At 37.2% G+C, this 18,121-nt stretch overlaps 1 protein-coding gene across 1 annotated transcript in view; it reads right to left on the minus strand.

Moving 5' to 3' along the window:
* Positions 1-18,121, minus strand: part of kcnn1b (potassium intermediate/small conductance calcium-activated channel, subfamily N, member 1b) — a 28,136-nt gene continuing 10,015 nt past the window's right edge. Inside the window, exons 3-9 of the mRNA XM_057357533.1 lie at positions 13,348-13,443; positions 11,407-11,825; positions 6,348-6,489; positions 5,870-5,980; positions 5,314-5,441; positions 2,382-2,451; positions 1-2,258 (exon numbers count right to left, since the gene is read on the minus strand). Of these exons, the coding sequence (XP_057213516.1) occupies positions 1,959-2,258; positions 2,382-2,451; positions 5,314-5,441; positions 5,870-5,980; positions 6,348-6,489; positions 11,407-11,825; positions 13,348-13,443 (1,266 nt within the window). The 3' untranslated portion in view covers positions 1-1,958. The remainder of the gene's footprint in view (positions 2,259-2,381; positions 2,452-5,313; positions 5,442-5,869; positions 5,981-6,347; positions 6,490-11,406; positions 11,826-13,347; positions 13,444-18,121) is intronic.

The raw sequence follows: 18,121 nt of genomic DNA on the forward strand, positions 1-18,121 counted from the left end.
AGTGTCTGTTGTGTGATATCATCCTTATTCTAAGCAGCTATTCATTTGCATTTGACTGGAGAGTATTTTGATCATGCATGTGTTTATGCATGTTGTTTTACAGAAACACTTTGTAAAGCGCTCAAGTCAATTACTAAAACAAGACAGAAGACAAGAAAGAATAGAAATGAGGGCAAGAGAGATGAGAGGAGGTCTGTTCACATCACAGCACCCACTCAGATTGAATATTTTAAAATATAAACTTTCAGAACTGCATCTGATATTTGAGGGCAAGTTAAGAGAGAATGCACAAATGCAGAAGAAATGAAAGAGGAATAAATGGATGGATGAGTATAACAGACTATAAAAGCACTTGAGTTACAGACTTTGAAGTGTCTGATTCTGAGTGGGCTAAAAATGATGTCCATTCTTCTGCACAAACGTTTTATGCCATCAACCACAAGTAATACTGCAATTGCTATTTTGGTTGCGTTTCACATCACGCATCATCGCCACTCATGAGTCTAATGCAATTTAGAGCTTAGCAGATTCGAACCGTATCTAAAATTGTATTCTTAAAATCGGTAACATTTACAGACATCCCACTTCAATTGATAAAAAAATCAAGATAAGTAGGTACTGAATTTGTTCATTTATTTCTCATATATTGGAGGCCAGCATTATGTAAATCTGCTACAGCTTGGTCAACATGGCCAAAGACACACAGTAAAGGCAGTTTGCTGTTTTCCAAACCCGTAAAGACAATCACATCTTGACATTTTCTGTCTAAACCCAGAACTGGGAAACACATCAGTTAATTCATGAAAATTATTTTGATATGGGTGTGGGGTTTATCTCTTCATTTCTACATCAAGGTGATTTTTTCATCTTTGAATGTTTTTAACTATGCAGCCACTCTGCAGTAACATTATTGTATATCCTCTACAAGCTATAAAAAAATCTAGGTAAATAATAAAGAGATTAAAAAAAGAGAGTAAAATGAAGAGAAAACCATTCTAAAGGTTAACTCCATTATCGTTTGCATGGCTGTGTATATATCCTTTCAAGCACATCCCCAGGCTGTCTTGCAAAATGCCTGAATTAAAGAAGTTGGAAGGACCCTTGGAAGCTCTATGAATGAATTTTAATTGGTGGTATTTGATGTGGTTCCCGTAAATCTCCCCGAAGAGCATGAAAGACCACACACATTTCTGCAAAGATTGTTCTGCATTTTAATAGCACAAAATATGATATGATACATTTTTCCTCTCCCACCCATCTTCCAAAGGCCCTTACAGCTCCAAAATACATCTAAAATAGAAGTAGAATACTAGTTTACGACTGAATACTGTGCCATGTATGGTGCCTGCTATTTTTCAAAATAGCGATTGAAACAGTAGGCATTCAATTTCACGGTGCCCGTTTTAAACGACAGCATACTGCATTCTTACAGTAGCTCGTTATGTTGCGTCTTTAATTCAATTAAAATGGTTTATTATCAACTTGGAAATAAAGTTATTTAGCATTTTTGAATCCAATTTTGTGTGTTGTGCACAACAATAGTAGTATGCTAGTATGTTATTCCGAACACAGCCTACAGAACTGCCACAGATAGGATGTCCTTTTGGTGACTTTCTCTCTCTTGCATCTTCCAGCCTCCTCGATTTCATTGGTTTACTTCCATTTAATCTTCTGTTCCAAACTATGTCTTTATACAAATCCATTCCACCCCTGCATCTGAATCCAGTCCATTACTATACAAGGGCTTTACAAAAAAGCTAACTTTAAACAGCCATACAATGGCTAAACATAAACCATATCTCTACCATGATGTGTTAATTCATTCGTTTTTTTTTCAGTGTGTTGACGTTGTCATTCATGTTAACGTTTTAGTACTAAAAGTATATTCAGCAGTGTTAGTTGATGATAGGTGTGAAGGAGTTAGGTTTAGAATATGGTTTCGAGTGTGTGCGAGCGTGCTAGCCGCTGTCAGACGACGTGTGTGGTGCGGTAGAGGGTGATCTCCGTCTGTGTACCGAGGATGCCCACGAGCGCTCGGACGTCTGCGAGGAGGGTCGTGTGAATGTGAATCCGCGTTGAGTCAGCCCGTCCAGCAGGTGTTGCTGTTGCTGCTGTATGGCTTGTGAAAGCAGGCCAGGCAGAGCCTGCAGACTGCTGTTTATGGAGTCCAGTTTTGTTTCTAGGTGACCGATCCGTTTCTCGAGCTCCTCGCTGCGCTCCTGCAGCTCCGATACCAGGTCGTACATCACATTCTGCGTCTGAAAAAGTGATGATCATGATACACAAATGCTAGTCTACGTGGTACATTAATACAACACAACAATCAACAATAGAAAATTCACTGCAGTTAGAATAAAAGCAGAAAGAAAGATGTTACGCACCTTTGCCAAGTCGACCAGCGTGTTTGCTTGATCATTAAGCTTTCTCTGCTCCATCTTAACACTTCTCAGTCTGGGTAGAAAAGAAGCAGGGGCAGGTGGACAGCCAAAGAGAAACAGATGGGGCAAAAGTAAAGAGGACACACAGATATATAAAAGGGGGAAAGGGTTTCATCGGGGGATTAGTGAAGAAGGAAATGCAAGAGTTTAAAGAGGATGTAGTCAATTGAGGAAATGAAAGAGTTTAGGAAATAGTAGGATGTGTAGGGGTTTATAGAGGGAAGCAGCAAAAAGGAAAGTGTTGGGATGAGGATCACGAAAAGAAGGAAATAAGCAAGAAACAGGGGAAGAAACAGAGTGACAATTAAGCCGAAATTTGGAAGGTCAAAAATGTCACATTTATGAATGTTCTTCTACTACATGATGTGCCAACATGCAAACATTCACATTCCTGTTCAACCGGTCACACATGCAAATTTATTCAGCCACAGGAGGTTTAAAAGTGATAGAAAAGAACAACTGTTTGTCTGAATAAATATATGGATGGATTTGATAACACCTCCTCAAAATCAAGAAATTGATTAAGGATGATCTGATACGGATCGAAATTCACAACAAAAGTGTGATGGACAATGCAGTTAGAAATGATAAGGTTGTAACGGCGTGAAATGCATTTCTGAATAATAGAAATACACTAAGACACTGTAAACATTTTTTTGTTTAAGATTCAAATTAAAGGTGAACGTTTTCCAAATATTAAAATAAAACGGCATTCCTGAAAATGGCATGTTAGTGGACTTCAGAGGAATGCTAGTCATGCTAAAATGAGATTTTTAATGTCTAGATACATTTTATACGAGCAAGGGCAAAATATGCTAGTATTGTCATTTTGTGTATCTACAAAAGCTTGACAGATTTTACAAAGCTTGACAGATTTGAAATGAACAAATGTCTACACTTATTTATCGGATCAAATCCACAACCTCCCAGTCCTGTTTGTTTTTAAGTAAACATTCTGACCAGAACCGTGCAAACACACTTGACCACAGACTACAATATTTCACATCCATTTAGATTGCGAGTCAACACTGCTGAAACTAACTCTCAGTAGGTTTCGACTGAAAACATTTAATATATCCTGTCAGACCGGAGCCAGCGTAAAGTGCAAACAAATGAACTGACCAACGAGGAGGACATGGGCTATGTAGTCCATGATACTGACAGATGTGCAAGCGTCAATGCCTATTGAAATCAGAAAGTCAACACAAAGGCCGGGCTTTCCTTCTAAAGGAAAGCATTAACAAAACCCGGAAGGGAAAGTTCTGCTTTGAAGAAGAGAGTAGGTGGTGAGGACAGAGTGCATTGGAGTGGAGAAAGAGCAACATGTTGTGAGTTTTGTCCGAGATGTTTTTGCATGTTTCTTGGGGTAAAGTACAACTTATCACCAATCGTCACATGCAGAACGTGAACATAACATGATGACTCCTTGTGTATGCTGCAAAAATGTTGTACAGTAAATGTTCTCTTCAACCTTTCCTTACACCCAAAGGAAAAAAAAACAAGTGTGCAAGCTGTATGGTAAAATAAAATGTAAGCACTTTCTACTTTTTCCACAGGCGCTTGTACTGATTTAAAGATGAAATCTCAATTTTGGGAGGGCCAAAATTGGTCTGCTTCTGTACCCAGACCTCCATAGCTCCCTGCACTACAGATTTACTTCTCTGCAGTATGAGCAACATAGGCCGATTTGAGTTTATGGAGCATTTTAGGTGCAGATATTTTTAGAATTTTATGATTGTGTGCATTAAGCAAGGGAATGTTTATGGGTTCTCTTAAAAGTGAAGACCAGATACATTATAAATGAATTGTTGTGCTCAGCACTGGTGCTTTTACTCTGACGACGAGTCTGAACCGATAATGCGGCCAAAAGTTCCCAACATTACTGCATTTAAAAAACAACACAGGAAACAAGTACAAGATCTAAACTTACTGGTTTACATTTGCTATATATCAATACATTTACATTTACAAAAAGAATAGATACATACTGCAGCTACGATGACCAGTGCAGTGGGTTTCTATGCAAGTCTGGTACATGTCAGACGAATGGCTTTTAGACATTGTGAAATCAGATTAATTTGAAGCTGAGAAGACTTTTTCCCTGCAGGTTACCTTAACAAGTTTGTAAACTTTGTAAATCTAAACCTGTATATCCAAACTTTTATTTGGTATTCTTCTTAAATTAAGATGGCACCCAGCTTCAAATGTTTTATGTTGGTTGATATTGCTGAATAAGACTTATAGAATGAAGAACGGTTCCAGTGGTAGGTAAAGATAGAAGATCAGACTTACTTTTGAGCTCTGCAGTGATTTAAGGCAAAACAAATGGAACACAGAATACATTTTTAAAAACCTCAAGTTGCACACCACACTTGACACCAAAAGACTTTCAACTTTTATGTCTGACCCTAAAATCCATCATTTTATTTGCAATCCTTTTTGTGTGTCACTTCAAAATTTTTCATTTCCATCAATATTTCAGATTGGTAATTGCTATAATTCCCGTTATCATGATGTTTTCATGATCTTAACGTAAACGCTGCTTTGTTGGCTGTTATACTGTAGTGTTTGTGAAATGAGTACAGGGATTTAGTAGTTCCGAAGACTGTCATTTTCAAGACCGTTTTGCTTATGATCTGGCACCCAAGATCAATAACAATCAATGTTACTTTTTTTTATTACAAAACAATTGTATAAACATTCACAACTGTGATCACATTCATGATATTTAATGCAACTTGCCTATTTTGTATTGATTCGCAAATGAGCAGATACCCGAAATAAAAATCTTTTACTTAAACCGTAAAAGTTTTAATCACTTTAAATTTTAGATTTATATATACAGTATAAGACAGAATGTTGTAGCTGTACATACTGATGGATGGCCTGAAGAAACTTGCGCTGATGTTTCCGAACCTTGGCATGGTCAATCTTCTTCACGAGTTTAGTATGTTTGTAGATTAGCCATGTTTCCCTGAGTACATTAGCAGCCGTGTTTTTCACCTGCCAGCAAACAAATGCAAGAAAACAGGTCTTACATAAATTGATTTTAAAATATCAGTATAGCTAGTGCACAGACAGACAGACTTTTGTTTGCACACTCTTACAGAATGTACAGAGAAATTATGACAAACGTTCAAAGTGAATACTCCTGAAATACAGCGTGCATTTAGCAAAGTGATACTAGTTATAGACCCTGCAAAGTTCTGGTGAATTAGAGCTATGGGTGAGATATGCTTGCCAGGTTTTGTCATAAAAAATGAATGTTGGCTAGGCTCCATGGCTTATGCAGCATCAACATGTGGCTTTAAGAGCCTGGAGCAGTCAATTTGATTTGATCACTTAAACTTACAATGTCTACTTTCTTAAAGAACTATATGCTTCATAATGTTAACAATGTTAATTGATTCTGTATATTAAAACAGGCTTACTCTTTTGCAGAGTTGAGTGTCCATCATAAAGTTGTGGACATGCTTTTCAGCCTTGGTGAGCTCTAGCTTTCTGGCTACGACAGCTACAACAAGGGCAGTGCAACCAGCCCCCTGCAAACAAGTTATAAAGAGACATCAACAATAAATAAATAAAACTGTAAAACAGATAAAATAGTTTTATTTCATGATGACGTTAGATTAATGTTGAAAGAGTATATTAGCAACCAACAGCCAGTGTAGAAAATCGCTGTCCGTGCGAACGGAACTTGGCAGCAAAAACGCTGCGCGACGCACAATAACGGCAAATCTGAAATATTTTATATTTAATATCTGGAGTAAGATTTTGGACCAATTAGATTGCACATTGGGCGGGGCTACTCATTGTGACAACAGGATTTTACCTTGGACTCTACTTTTGCACACAATGTCCGACAAATGTGTCTTTATACATATTCAGAAGGGTTAAAAAGATACGCACCATGATTCCAGTGAGAAGACAGACACCCTTTCCACAGTATGTGTTAGGCACCATGTCTCCATAACCAATAGACAGGAAGGTTATGGATATCAGCCACATGGCTCCCAAAAAGTTACTGGTGACTCCCACTTTATCATGGTATCTGATGAGATAAAATGACAAAGTTCAGGGATTAAATTGGTAAAATGATTACTGCTTAAACTGTTTAGTCTTTAAAGGTAGAGTAAGATTTGGTTTGTTTCTCTAAAAACAGATTTACTAAAAGTGTTGAAACGTGTGTAATTTTCACAGCTAGAGTATTCAAAACAATAACACAGGCGTAACTTAATGACGCCGTGAAGGAGTGTCGACTGAAACTGAGGATAACAATGAGGGGGGACGTTAAACTGCAAAATGACAACATTTTCTGGATTTAACATTGTTGGAAACATTTTGGAATAATGTAAATTTACAAGTTAACAAAATATGTATATTGTCTTTTGTTATGACAATTAGATGATAAATATTGATGATACCAGGGAAGCCTTTTTTCACCTCAACTTAATACTTCTTAATGCAGCAAGAATCTCAAATGGTTCACAGTTTTTTATTAAAACGTAGGTTATCCAAAAATAAAAATTAAATAATTATTTACTCTATTATTTACCTCATGTCACGCAAACCTCTATGGCCTTCTTTATTGTAAGGAACTAAAACACAGCCTCTTAAAAAATTTTAAGTTTGTTTTTCACCAAAACTTTTTTTATGTCTTGAAGACGCTTGCATAGAACGAGTCCCATGGAGTTATTTTATAACACATTTTTTTCTTTTTTAAGCTTGAGAAAAGGCATTAGCAGTCCACTTCCACTGCAAACCCAAAACAACACTTTAAAAATCTGTGTTTTGAAACAAAGAAAGAACAAAGAAAGCCATCTCAGGTTTGAACGACATGATGGTGAGTAAAAAGTCAACAAATTACAATTATTATTTTTTTATTTTACTGTATTCCTTTAATTTGACCCATACTAAATTATATATATGATTATTATAAATTATATATCTGACTTGAATCATTTTGTCAAACAACACTGGTCCAGAGGCACTTCCTGTTTTTTAACACTACACAGATGTTGAACAATAAAAAACAACAGAATGTTTAGAATTAAACCAAGACTTTAAGACTTAAATAAAAAAAGAATAAATGAATTAATAAAAAACAAACTGAAACAGAAAGTGTTTATGGACCAGTGTTTACATTTTTTGAAATGGACTATACTGTACAAACATCACTAATCATTGACACTGATCAGAGTTTAAAGATCCATCTGAATCAGTGACAAGGCCTACTTTGCATCAGGAGTCATTTGAAAATCTCAATTACATTTGAAGGGTAAATTCAAGACGACCCAAAGTGCAATATCAATAAGTATTGAATGCGGCAGTGTATTTCAATATCCAGGTCTAAGTACACTGGATAAAAGGCGGACAGCCCAAATATAAATCAAGCTGCCTTTGTGTACAGTATGTAATTCAAAGGAGTGATGTCCATATTCTGCTTGTGGGAGCAAGAGGGCAGCCCGAGCACGTTAAATGGCTCTTTCCTGTTCTCACAGTGTTCCAACTCGGTCTGGTGTGGAGAATGCATCTGTGTAAAACTATTGTGGTAGTCACGATCCATTACACAAGCATAAAGAGGCTATATGGAGAAAACATGCTGGCAGTGTAACCAAATCCAAAGCTGCCATGGACTTAGATAATGCACTGCTCTGAGAGTATGGGCCACATGTGACCGGTCAGACAGATGACTTCAACATTTTAGCATTATCTCAAATGACAGAATGCTTGTTGGAGAGCTTTAGTTTTTATTTGTATCACTGAATCTTTAAACGTTGATTCAACATTTACCAAAATGTACTATGGTGACCACAGTTTAAGTTTAAATGAGATTCATTTGAGTATACTGTAAAAATTGCTTTGTAATGAAAGTAACAAGTATTGTAGTACACTAACCATTGTATTTTGGTGGAAACTATGGTAACCATTATACATTTTTGTAGGGGAACAACATACCATCTATGTTATCAACATACCCTCAACTCCATACAGTGCAACAATATGCCCAGACACTTAGCCATTAGGGTTCTGGAATGTATTCATTTTTTCCACAGGGACTTAAAAATTATTGACATTAACCATGTAAGTGAGCAATCATGCAGACTGATGACTATAACAAAAGACTGATGGCTATTTACCAACTTCCAAGCTGACGGTAGGTCTATTGTTAAAGGTTTGTGGGTTAAAAATCAATTTCCTTATGGATAAAATGAATTGGGTTTTAATTTCCGGAACCCGACTGTTGCACTCTACTCAAGCAACCTCTGCCCAAAAAACACTCTTAAACAAATACAAAGAATAAAACACTAAAACAAAAATGATGATGATGTCAAAGCAAGAACAAGAACAAGATCTTCTCTTGGCCTCAGATGGATATGTCCATGTGCTGACTATAGGGCAACTCTACATTTATGTGCAAATGAATCAATCCGTGAGTGTCTAGCTTCTCTGCCCATGAATTTAACTGAAGACTCATTAGCTTGAGTGCTATTAAACGAGGACTGTCGACTTGCTGGCCGACAAATGATTTAAAGTTAGAGAGTAGCTGTGGCATTTAGGGGCAAATACAAGAAAATACGGAGTCTCGCAGGGTGCCAAAGGTGCTGATAAGGCACCTCTCCTTTCTTCCAATAGAGTCATCCAGTGAAACTTCTATCAAACACAAGTATATAGAATATAGAATACAACAAAAAAACTCATAGCACCTAGTTAGTGTTACCAGCGCTTTCACGGCAAAAAAATCATTTTCTTTATCTGTATTTTCTTGTTTTAGACAATCTAAAACAAGAGATATTTAAAACAAATTGAATGGAGAAGCAACAGTGTGTATGTTTTTATCTTAACTCTGTTTTTCTTACCCCATTGGCAAAGTTTTCTCTTCTTTTAATAATAAATCTTACAAACTGTACTGATGTTTATGCATAAAACAAACAAACAACAAAACAACTTACCAATGAAGTAAGAAATAATAATTTATTTTAAAAACTAAGACAATATTGAGTTACATATTACTTCCATTACAGTATTTAAAAATCCTTTTTGCTTTTACTGAAGCACACAGAAGTCCATGCGAAATGTTTTTAATAAGAAAAAGAGAAGCATTTTACCTCATACTTTTGGATCCCACTGTAAATAATTTCAAAGTATTTTATGATATATGGTAAATGTATCTTGATGTAAGAACGTTTTGATGTTTTTACTGCAAACAAGACAAAAATACAACTTAAGAAAATGATTTTTTGCTGTGCACAATATACAGACGGCAAGAGAAACCTATACTACATTCAATATTCACATATATATTTTATATGTTACTGTAGATCATAATGCAACCAGCTGACTTGAAACAGGTAATATTAGTCTTTAATGTTTTATCTTTATAGTTTAAATAAATATCATTGAAGAGATTTTCTTTAAGATAGAAAAACATAACAGAAAATGTCATACATCAAGCACTGGTTTTGTGGTCTATTTAGGTCTACCAGTGTCTCCCAACACTACTTTTCATATACCCCACGCCACAGCCCAACCTATACGAGATCTTCATGATCACCAAATGTTTTCCCTTGAAACTTATACTATTAAACATTTACGTACTTTACATATTTATAAAGTAGCCATTTTTAGAATTAAAAAGCTATCTATTGACTGATCTTTTAAAGAGAACACAGAAAAATCATAATCACCCCTTGAACCTGCTAAGGTTGAATCTAATGGGTGAGAAGTGGGCACAGAAACTGTCTAAAGGCCTCACGGTGACCTGATTAGCTTTGTGTTGCTTTGTCTTATATCTAAGGGCCATGACAACACACTGATATTTACTTTCCCTCAAGGTCTAGGTCAAGATATCTTGGCAACAACAGCACTTTAGAGCATCGGAAAAGGTCAAAGATTTGACAGCACTATAGGAAAAAGACAGGCTGCCATGAACTTAATGACGACCATGTAGAAACATGGGGACAGCTGTGTGAAAATCCCAAAATCTGAAGAATGACTTAAGTGTTATGTGAAGCAATGGCTGTTCTTTAAAATACGATATAAAATGACCAACGTTTTTACAGGAGAAAAGTGAATTTGAATATGGATAAGAATTTGGGATTTACAGCACGGCAGCAATTTGCAAGTTTTGCTAAAGCTCATCTAGACAGATAGGCAGAGTTTGCAATGTTTGGGAAAGCTAAGAGCCAAGTAATAGTTGTTCCTCGCAGAGCACAGACTCACTTTGGACCCCTATCCAGAAGCAGATATGAGGGAGAAACATAGAACAACAACAATGTAAAACACATACACATTCACTTGCCACTGATATTTTATAAATGCAACAAAATAGGTTGTTGATCAAGTGCACCTGACAAAGCTCCTTAAAGGCGTAGTTCTCACAAAAATGAAAATTCTTATATCATTTAAACTCATGTCATTCCAAACCTGTATGACTTTCTTTCTTCTGCAGAACACAAAAAAGATATTTTGAAGAACGCTGGAAACCAAACAACACGGACCCCATTGTATTGACACAACAACCACTGAGACATTTCAATATCTTCTTTTGTGTTCCACAGAAGAAAGAGTCATATACAGGTTTTGAACCACATCAGAATCAATAAATGATAAGAGAATTACATTTTCTTGGATGAACCAAGGACAGAACATTTCTTAAAGGAACAGTTCACCAAAAAAATGAAATTCTGTCATGATTCACTCTCATGCAATTCCAAACATGTACATATGCCTTACCTTCTAGGTTATCAGGTTAATAATTTTGTATCAACTAATTGTATTTAATATTTTATATCAACTCCTTGACTGCCCCATCCCCATCTACTTTCATTATATTCAAAAGACAGCTTTTGTCCAACAGAAAAAATCCAACAGATTTAGAATAATAAATCATGACAGAATTTGAGTGAAAACAATTCCCCTAATAAGCCAGGCACAAACAAAATTAAGAAATCCAAACGAATCTCACCTCTCACAGACATGCACAGTCCACGCAGCTATGATCCATGACGATATACTGAAAACCAGCAGGACTGTTCCTGGGCAAATAGTCATCAAAGTCTTCATGACAAAGCGTGTGTTAAAGTTGATCTTATTAAGGGCTCCGATACTGCGTGATGAGGCATCCGTAAACAGCTTGCTGTGCAAGAGCATGACCCGCCCAATCAGGTACAGCCGCAGGAACATGGGGATGGAGAGGATAATGTCCACATCTGCATCAGCCACAGAAGTGGTGTAGGTAAAGGCCAGGCGGGCAGTCCAGGTGAAGACGTACTGACCTGGGATGGGGTGGATGGCACACACTAGGAGCTCTAACACGATGAAGAAGATACGCTCATACGTCATGGCTATCCGCCAGTCATCTGCTCCATTGTCCACCATAAAAAGCTGGAGGTTTTAGAAGGAGAACAAAGGTATCATCACTTCCATGAAAAGGGATAGTTCGCTTAAAAATGAAAATTCTGTCATCGTCTACTCACCCTTTTGTTATTTCGAACCTGTATGACTTTCTTTCTTCTGCATAACACAAAAGAAGATATTTTGAAGAATGTTGATTACCAAATAACGGTGATTTCACGCCGCCGCCATGTTGAAATCGAAAGCGAGGCGGGAAGAAAACCGGAAGGACAGATAGACTTCAATGGTTTGGACAACCAACTTCGAGTTATTAAAACGATTTATGATCTTAAATGTGACAATATAAGCATAGGACGCATATCACACAAGCTGTTTTACTTCACCACTTAAGCCGTACCATCACATAATAGTGACTGTTTAAACTGCCATAAGTGGGTTTCATTCGCGCACACACAGCCAATCTAACGTTGTTTTTAACGCATCATTTGTTTTTTCATGTCACAGACACCTGATGGTAGTCCAAACCATTGCAGTCTATATGTCCTTCCAGTTTTCTTCCCACCTCTGCCTCGTTTTCGATTTCAACATGGAAGCGAAGTGAAATCAGTCTATTCACTTCTATTATATGGACACAAGTCAATGCACCATTCAATGGTGCCGGCGCTGTTTGGGTACCAACAACCAATCTTCAAAATATCTTCTTTTGTGTTCTGGAGAAGAAAGAAAGTCATACAGGTTCAAACTGACAAGAGGGTGAGTAAATGATTTTCATTTTATAGGTAAACTATCCCTTTAATAAGGCAGACAAAGTTTGGATATGCTTGACTCATTTTTTTAATAATCCTTAAAACCTAATGGATTATACTTTCTAGAGTAACTTTAAAGACCAATATAAATTTTGCCTTTTTACAAACTAAAATGTAATTCATGTAATTATTTGGAATAGAACAAATTAAATGGATAAGTTGGACCTGAGGGAGATGGAAAAGCAGCCAACAAGTAGCCAGTAGATAAAGCATCCAAAAATGCATATTATGAAAACCAATTAAAATGGAAAGTTAAAAATCTATCAAGTTTTTAACTATAGAACCCTCTTTATAATGCCAGCTATGGATCTTTCAGGTCTTTAGCATCAACTGTGATGTCACTCCTGCACCTTACACAACCCACCATCATAAATAAAGGTGTTCAAATTGTCTATCCATTCAGTCACTGGACCACCATCTGACGTTCCAAGTCATTAAATAATTCTCACAAAGCAGCTGATTGACAGGCCTATATTAAATTACATCTATTAGCCATAAGCCTCACTTGTAATACCATCATTAATCAACATCAGTGTCCCCTCTATAAAGAGTTTTTAAATGGATAGGCAAAATGGCACAGGCATTGAATACAGATTACTGGAAATAGAAACACCACTGCAAGTTTTCATTCTGGTATTACTTTAAGTCATTAGGAATTGGCATAAGTGCTGCCTCTGTAATCTTTTATGCTGCTGTATCAGTCTCTGCTCTTGTTTATGGCTTCCAAAGCTGATTCGAGCACTTACCTGGATCTCTCGTGCGTGGTACATAATGATCAGACAGAGCAGAATTACAGTGGAGAGGCTAATAAGGCATTTCAGTGCAAATGAATATGAGGATTCCTGCAGAGAAATCGAAACAAAACATTAAAACAAAAAATTGAAACAAACAAAAAATATTTTCATTTGAATTTTGTTCCTTCAGTTCAACTGGTAGAGCATGTCTGCCAGCCACGGCGAGGTCATGGGTTCACTACCCAGAGAGGACACAAATGTATGCTTTTAACGCACAGCATGTCACTTTGGATAAAAGTATCTTCCAAGAGGCCTTGCTTCAAGTGACTTTTCCTGATGGCTACATTGCTGGATGTGCAAGGGTTTGCAGAGATTTTCGCATCATCTAATCTTTCTGTCATCATTTAATCTTTCTTTTGCAGAACAGAAAAGAAGACATTTTGAAGAATGTTGGTAATAAAGTTGTACAAGTTTGAAATGAATTTTAATTTTGAATTTTAATTTTGGGGTAACCTATCCCTTAAGTGTTTGTCAAATTGGATACTCTTGAAAATTGTACACTTTGAAAGTATGTAATAGTTTTCAAGTTCATATTAATATATAAATGTGTGTCATTTTGAATGTAAACCAAAATGGAAAAATGTCCAACAATTATATTAAACACTAATCTTTATTTAACAAATAAATGGGAAACTGCTAACGCCAGAGTAGAACTAACAACAATCATCTCTCACTTTTTTAATCTTTGCTCTTTTTCTTTCTCTCTGGATGACATTCCTCATTATAAGATCAGTGCAATTGGAGCTCATTAAACCTGTCTGATTCTGCTGAAACATTGGAACATGATGTGCTGGCTAAGGCGTTTGACTTCGCTTCAGGAGAAGTAAAAAAAAACTCCACTCCAGGGACTGCCTATTAACTACCTGCAGGGCAAGCAATTCACTCAGGCCAAAAGAGTCTGAAAACAGATTTACAATAGTACTATCATGAAAATGATACATACAGTGTGTGACATTTAGCAGATGTACTGAAGACCTTTTGGAACAAGATTATCTTTATCAGATTATTTACTATGGAGCGATTTTAGTCTCATTAATTATTCACGCGTAAAACAAGATACACACATGCGTAAACAGTTTCACATGAACAAAACCTAATTTACGTGCACAAAGTATACATATACATTTACAAAAAGCAATTCACGTGCGTAAAACAAAACTATTTTCTCATAAAGTACGTTTCGCAAACATACGACTGTGCACAAATATTTCGAAAGTTTAAAATGTACACGTTTATCGTGTTATGTGCAAATCGTCACTCACGTGTGAATCGGCTTGGATGTGTGTGTGTGTTTTTTGAGACTGTCCTGGCGCAACCCCTCCCACGTGGGTTGTCGTACTCTTTAGCCAATCAGATTCAACCTTACCATTCAACCAATCATAATCATGGAGAGGGCACAGAACTCAAGGAGCTCTAATGTTAGCACTAAAGGCTCGTTTGTAAAGTTTCGCTAATCTACTCTCTGAGCTGTGATGCTGTATTAAAACATAATACAGCCACGCAATAAATCTGTTTTTATTAATTTATTTTGTAGGAGAAAAGTATGAAATAGTGAGTGAACATGACCACTTAAAAACTACACAACCAGCAGTCACTTCCACTGAACTGCTAAAATCCGTCTGGGTAACAAACTGTGAAACTGTGTTCCCCCGTCTGGGGAACATATCTGATGAGATATGTTCATGTTTGTATGTCCATACAATGTATGTTTTAAATGAACAAGGACAATAAAATTACGTTACTTGAAAGTGATTCTTATGGGCGACATAAGTTTGAACTGCTCGCAAAAGGTCGCCAGAGCCGTTTTCCTTGAGTCCTGTTCTCTCCGCTTTATGATTCGTTGAATGAAGGTTGAATCTGATTGGCTAAAGAGTACGAACCCACGTGGAGGGGTTGCGCTGCCAGACAGTCTCAAAAAACACACACACACATCCAAGCGATTCACACGTGAGTGACGATTTGCACATTCACATAACAACTAAACGTGTACATTTTAAACTTTCGAAATATTTGCACATCGTATGTTTGCGAAACGTACTTTATGAGAAATAGTTTTGTTTTACGCACGTGAATTGCTTTTTGTAAATTATATGTTATACTTTACGTAAATTAGGTTTTGTTCATGTGAAACTGTTTACGCATGTGTGTATCTTGTTTTACGCGTGAATAATTAATGAGATAAAATCGCTCCATAATTTACTGCTTGAACTGTGCACATACTATATATTGTTTATGCACAACAGCCGTTTTTACATATTAAAAACATTTTTACTCATTAGAGAATTTTAATCTTGTGTAACTAAATTGACAACAATGTAAAACTAGATAGTACATTTTCTAAAGAAACTGTGAGTGATGCTTTCGTGGCAAACCGCGAACTCGGCACTAGGTGATGACACTTTAAGTACAATGAATCAACCAACCCCCATGAGTCTAAATGTTCTGATACAACGATTATAGTCTTGCGTTGCTAATAAATTCTATGCTAGCTCATTGATAATACTCTAACCTATGAGTGAATCGAACCACCCCCCGTGTCTCTACGAAGTTCCTATGCAGAGATATAGGTTTTGCTAAATGGTTGCTAGGCTAACCTGTTTGGTTGCTATGGGCGTGGCTTAGCATCTGCCAATTGATGATGCTCTAAGCTATGAGTGTAAAGAACCAACCCCCGTCTCTCTACGATGTTCCGATGCAGAGATATAGGTATTGCTAAACGGTTGCTAGGCTGACATGTTTTGTTGCTATGGGCGTGGCTTAGAAGCTTCATGATGATCCTGGGACACTGATTGGTTGCCTGAGTAAAACAAGCCCACCCCCTTGTCTCTATGACACTGTGTTGCAATGATATCCACCTGAACCTTTTATAATGGGAGTCTAAGGGATCGGTTGCTAGGATGCTGTAAATGGTTGCTATGGGCGTGGCTTAATAGCTTCAAGATGATCCTGTGACACTGATTGGTTGTGTGAGTCAAATGAGCCCACCCCCTTGTCTCTACGACACTGTGTTGCAAAGATATCCACATGGACTTTTTATAATGGGAGTCTATGGGATCGGTTGCTAGGTTGCTGTAAATGGTTGCCATGGGCGTGGCTTAATAACTTCATAATGATCATGTCACACTGATTGGTAGCCTGAGTAAAATGAGCCCACCCCCTTGTCTCTAAGTGGTTGTACTGCTAAGATATTCAACACGGGACGTTTTACGCCTTATATGGGCATGCTTCCTGTGATTGGGAAATTTTGGGAGGCTCTTACACCCCAGGGGTGCAACTTACACCCCATTGTGAGTGATGTTCTTATAGAGCCTGATAACCCCTTCAAATCGTTTATTATTTTCATTTATCTAAGATATCCTCGCTCGGAGCTACGATCCCTCAAAGTTGGGCGCAATGTTAAGTCAATGGGATTTTTCGGGTGGTTTTTCGCCCCCCTATCGCACCCTCCCACCCGATCGCTTATAAAAGTCATAGCACACCATTCCCGAATAGGCCCGTCGATGCGATGTATTCATTCATGGGTCTACGTCAAAAGCTGCGGGACAAGTAGCGTGCCAAACTTTTGGCGGAACAAGAATAATTATAAGAAGTATGTGTGTTCGAATTACTATTGTTATGCTCTTTCAAATTGTTTTTTCTAATGTGAATTGACTGAAATTAAAAAAGTAGGCATGTCATTTAGAAATGGAGCTGCCAGTTGGAGGGGAGGGGTTAAGTACATTTTCAAATTATGATTAAAGACCACAATACCAAAGAAATGTGGACTGACTTGCATGAATGCACAAATAAATTGTTCACCACTAAACAAGTAATATGCCATAACAAAGTAAATCAGGTCAATTTAGATTTTTATGTGGACTTTTTTCAAAATCTATAGTCAAAAAAGCAGCAATATTAAAGGGGTCATATGGCGCGAATACGTGTTTTTCTGTGTCTTTGATGTGTTATAAGTTGCCCATGCATGTATTAGACACGTAAAATTGCAAAAATGAAAGTGTCTGAACAAAAGATGCATTCTATCTCAAAGCGAATGCTCACCCAGACCTGCCTGAAACGCCTCGTGTAACCACACCCCCACAAATCAACATCAGTTCGTGGTATGATTTGACTAAGACCGCCCAAATGTATACGCAAGTAAGGTGGGCATACCTGTCAGCACAATTGCTTTGGACCCTGATGTTCCAAATATGGTAAGAGGCGTTACATTTCTGTCACACGCTTGCAGTATTCGACCAATCACTACGCACTGGTTAACTGGCCAATCATAGCACACCTCACTTTTCAGAGCGATGAGCTTTGTATAAAATCTGCACGTTTCAGAGAGGCGGGGCAAAGAGGAGATACAAACATGACGCTATGTGGAAAATACAGCGTTTTTGAACCTTAAATCGTGTATACACTAAGGATGCAACAATACAGCTCACCCACGGTTCAATACGAACCTCGGTTTTTCACCCACAGTTCTCGGTTCGGTTCTGATGGCTTGGCACATTAAAGTGTTTTTTTCATTGTTCTTATGTGACAGGAACGGTAAAAAGTTAAGAAGAAGAAAAAACTATTTTACTGAAATTCTCTTTATTTAACTTGACTTATTTTATTATCTTTAAGCAAAAATCAACTTGTACAAATTCCTGGCTCACAGCAGTTTTTGGTTTACTGTTCATCAGCATGCCAGTAAAATAAGCTTCTTGAAGAGGTTTTGCACATCAGAGTATTTAAAATAACG

The sequence above is a fragment of the Triplophysa rosa genome, linkage group LG17 (assembly GCF_024868665.1).
Source record: "Triplophysa rosa linkage group LG17, Trosa_1v2, whole genome shotgun sequence".
NCBI lineage: Eukaryota > Metazoa > Chordata > Actinopteri > Cypriniformes > Nemacheilidae > Triplophysa > Triplophysa rosa.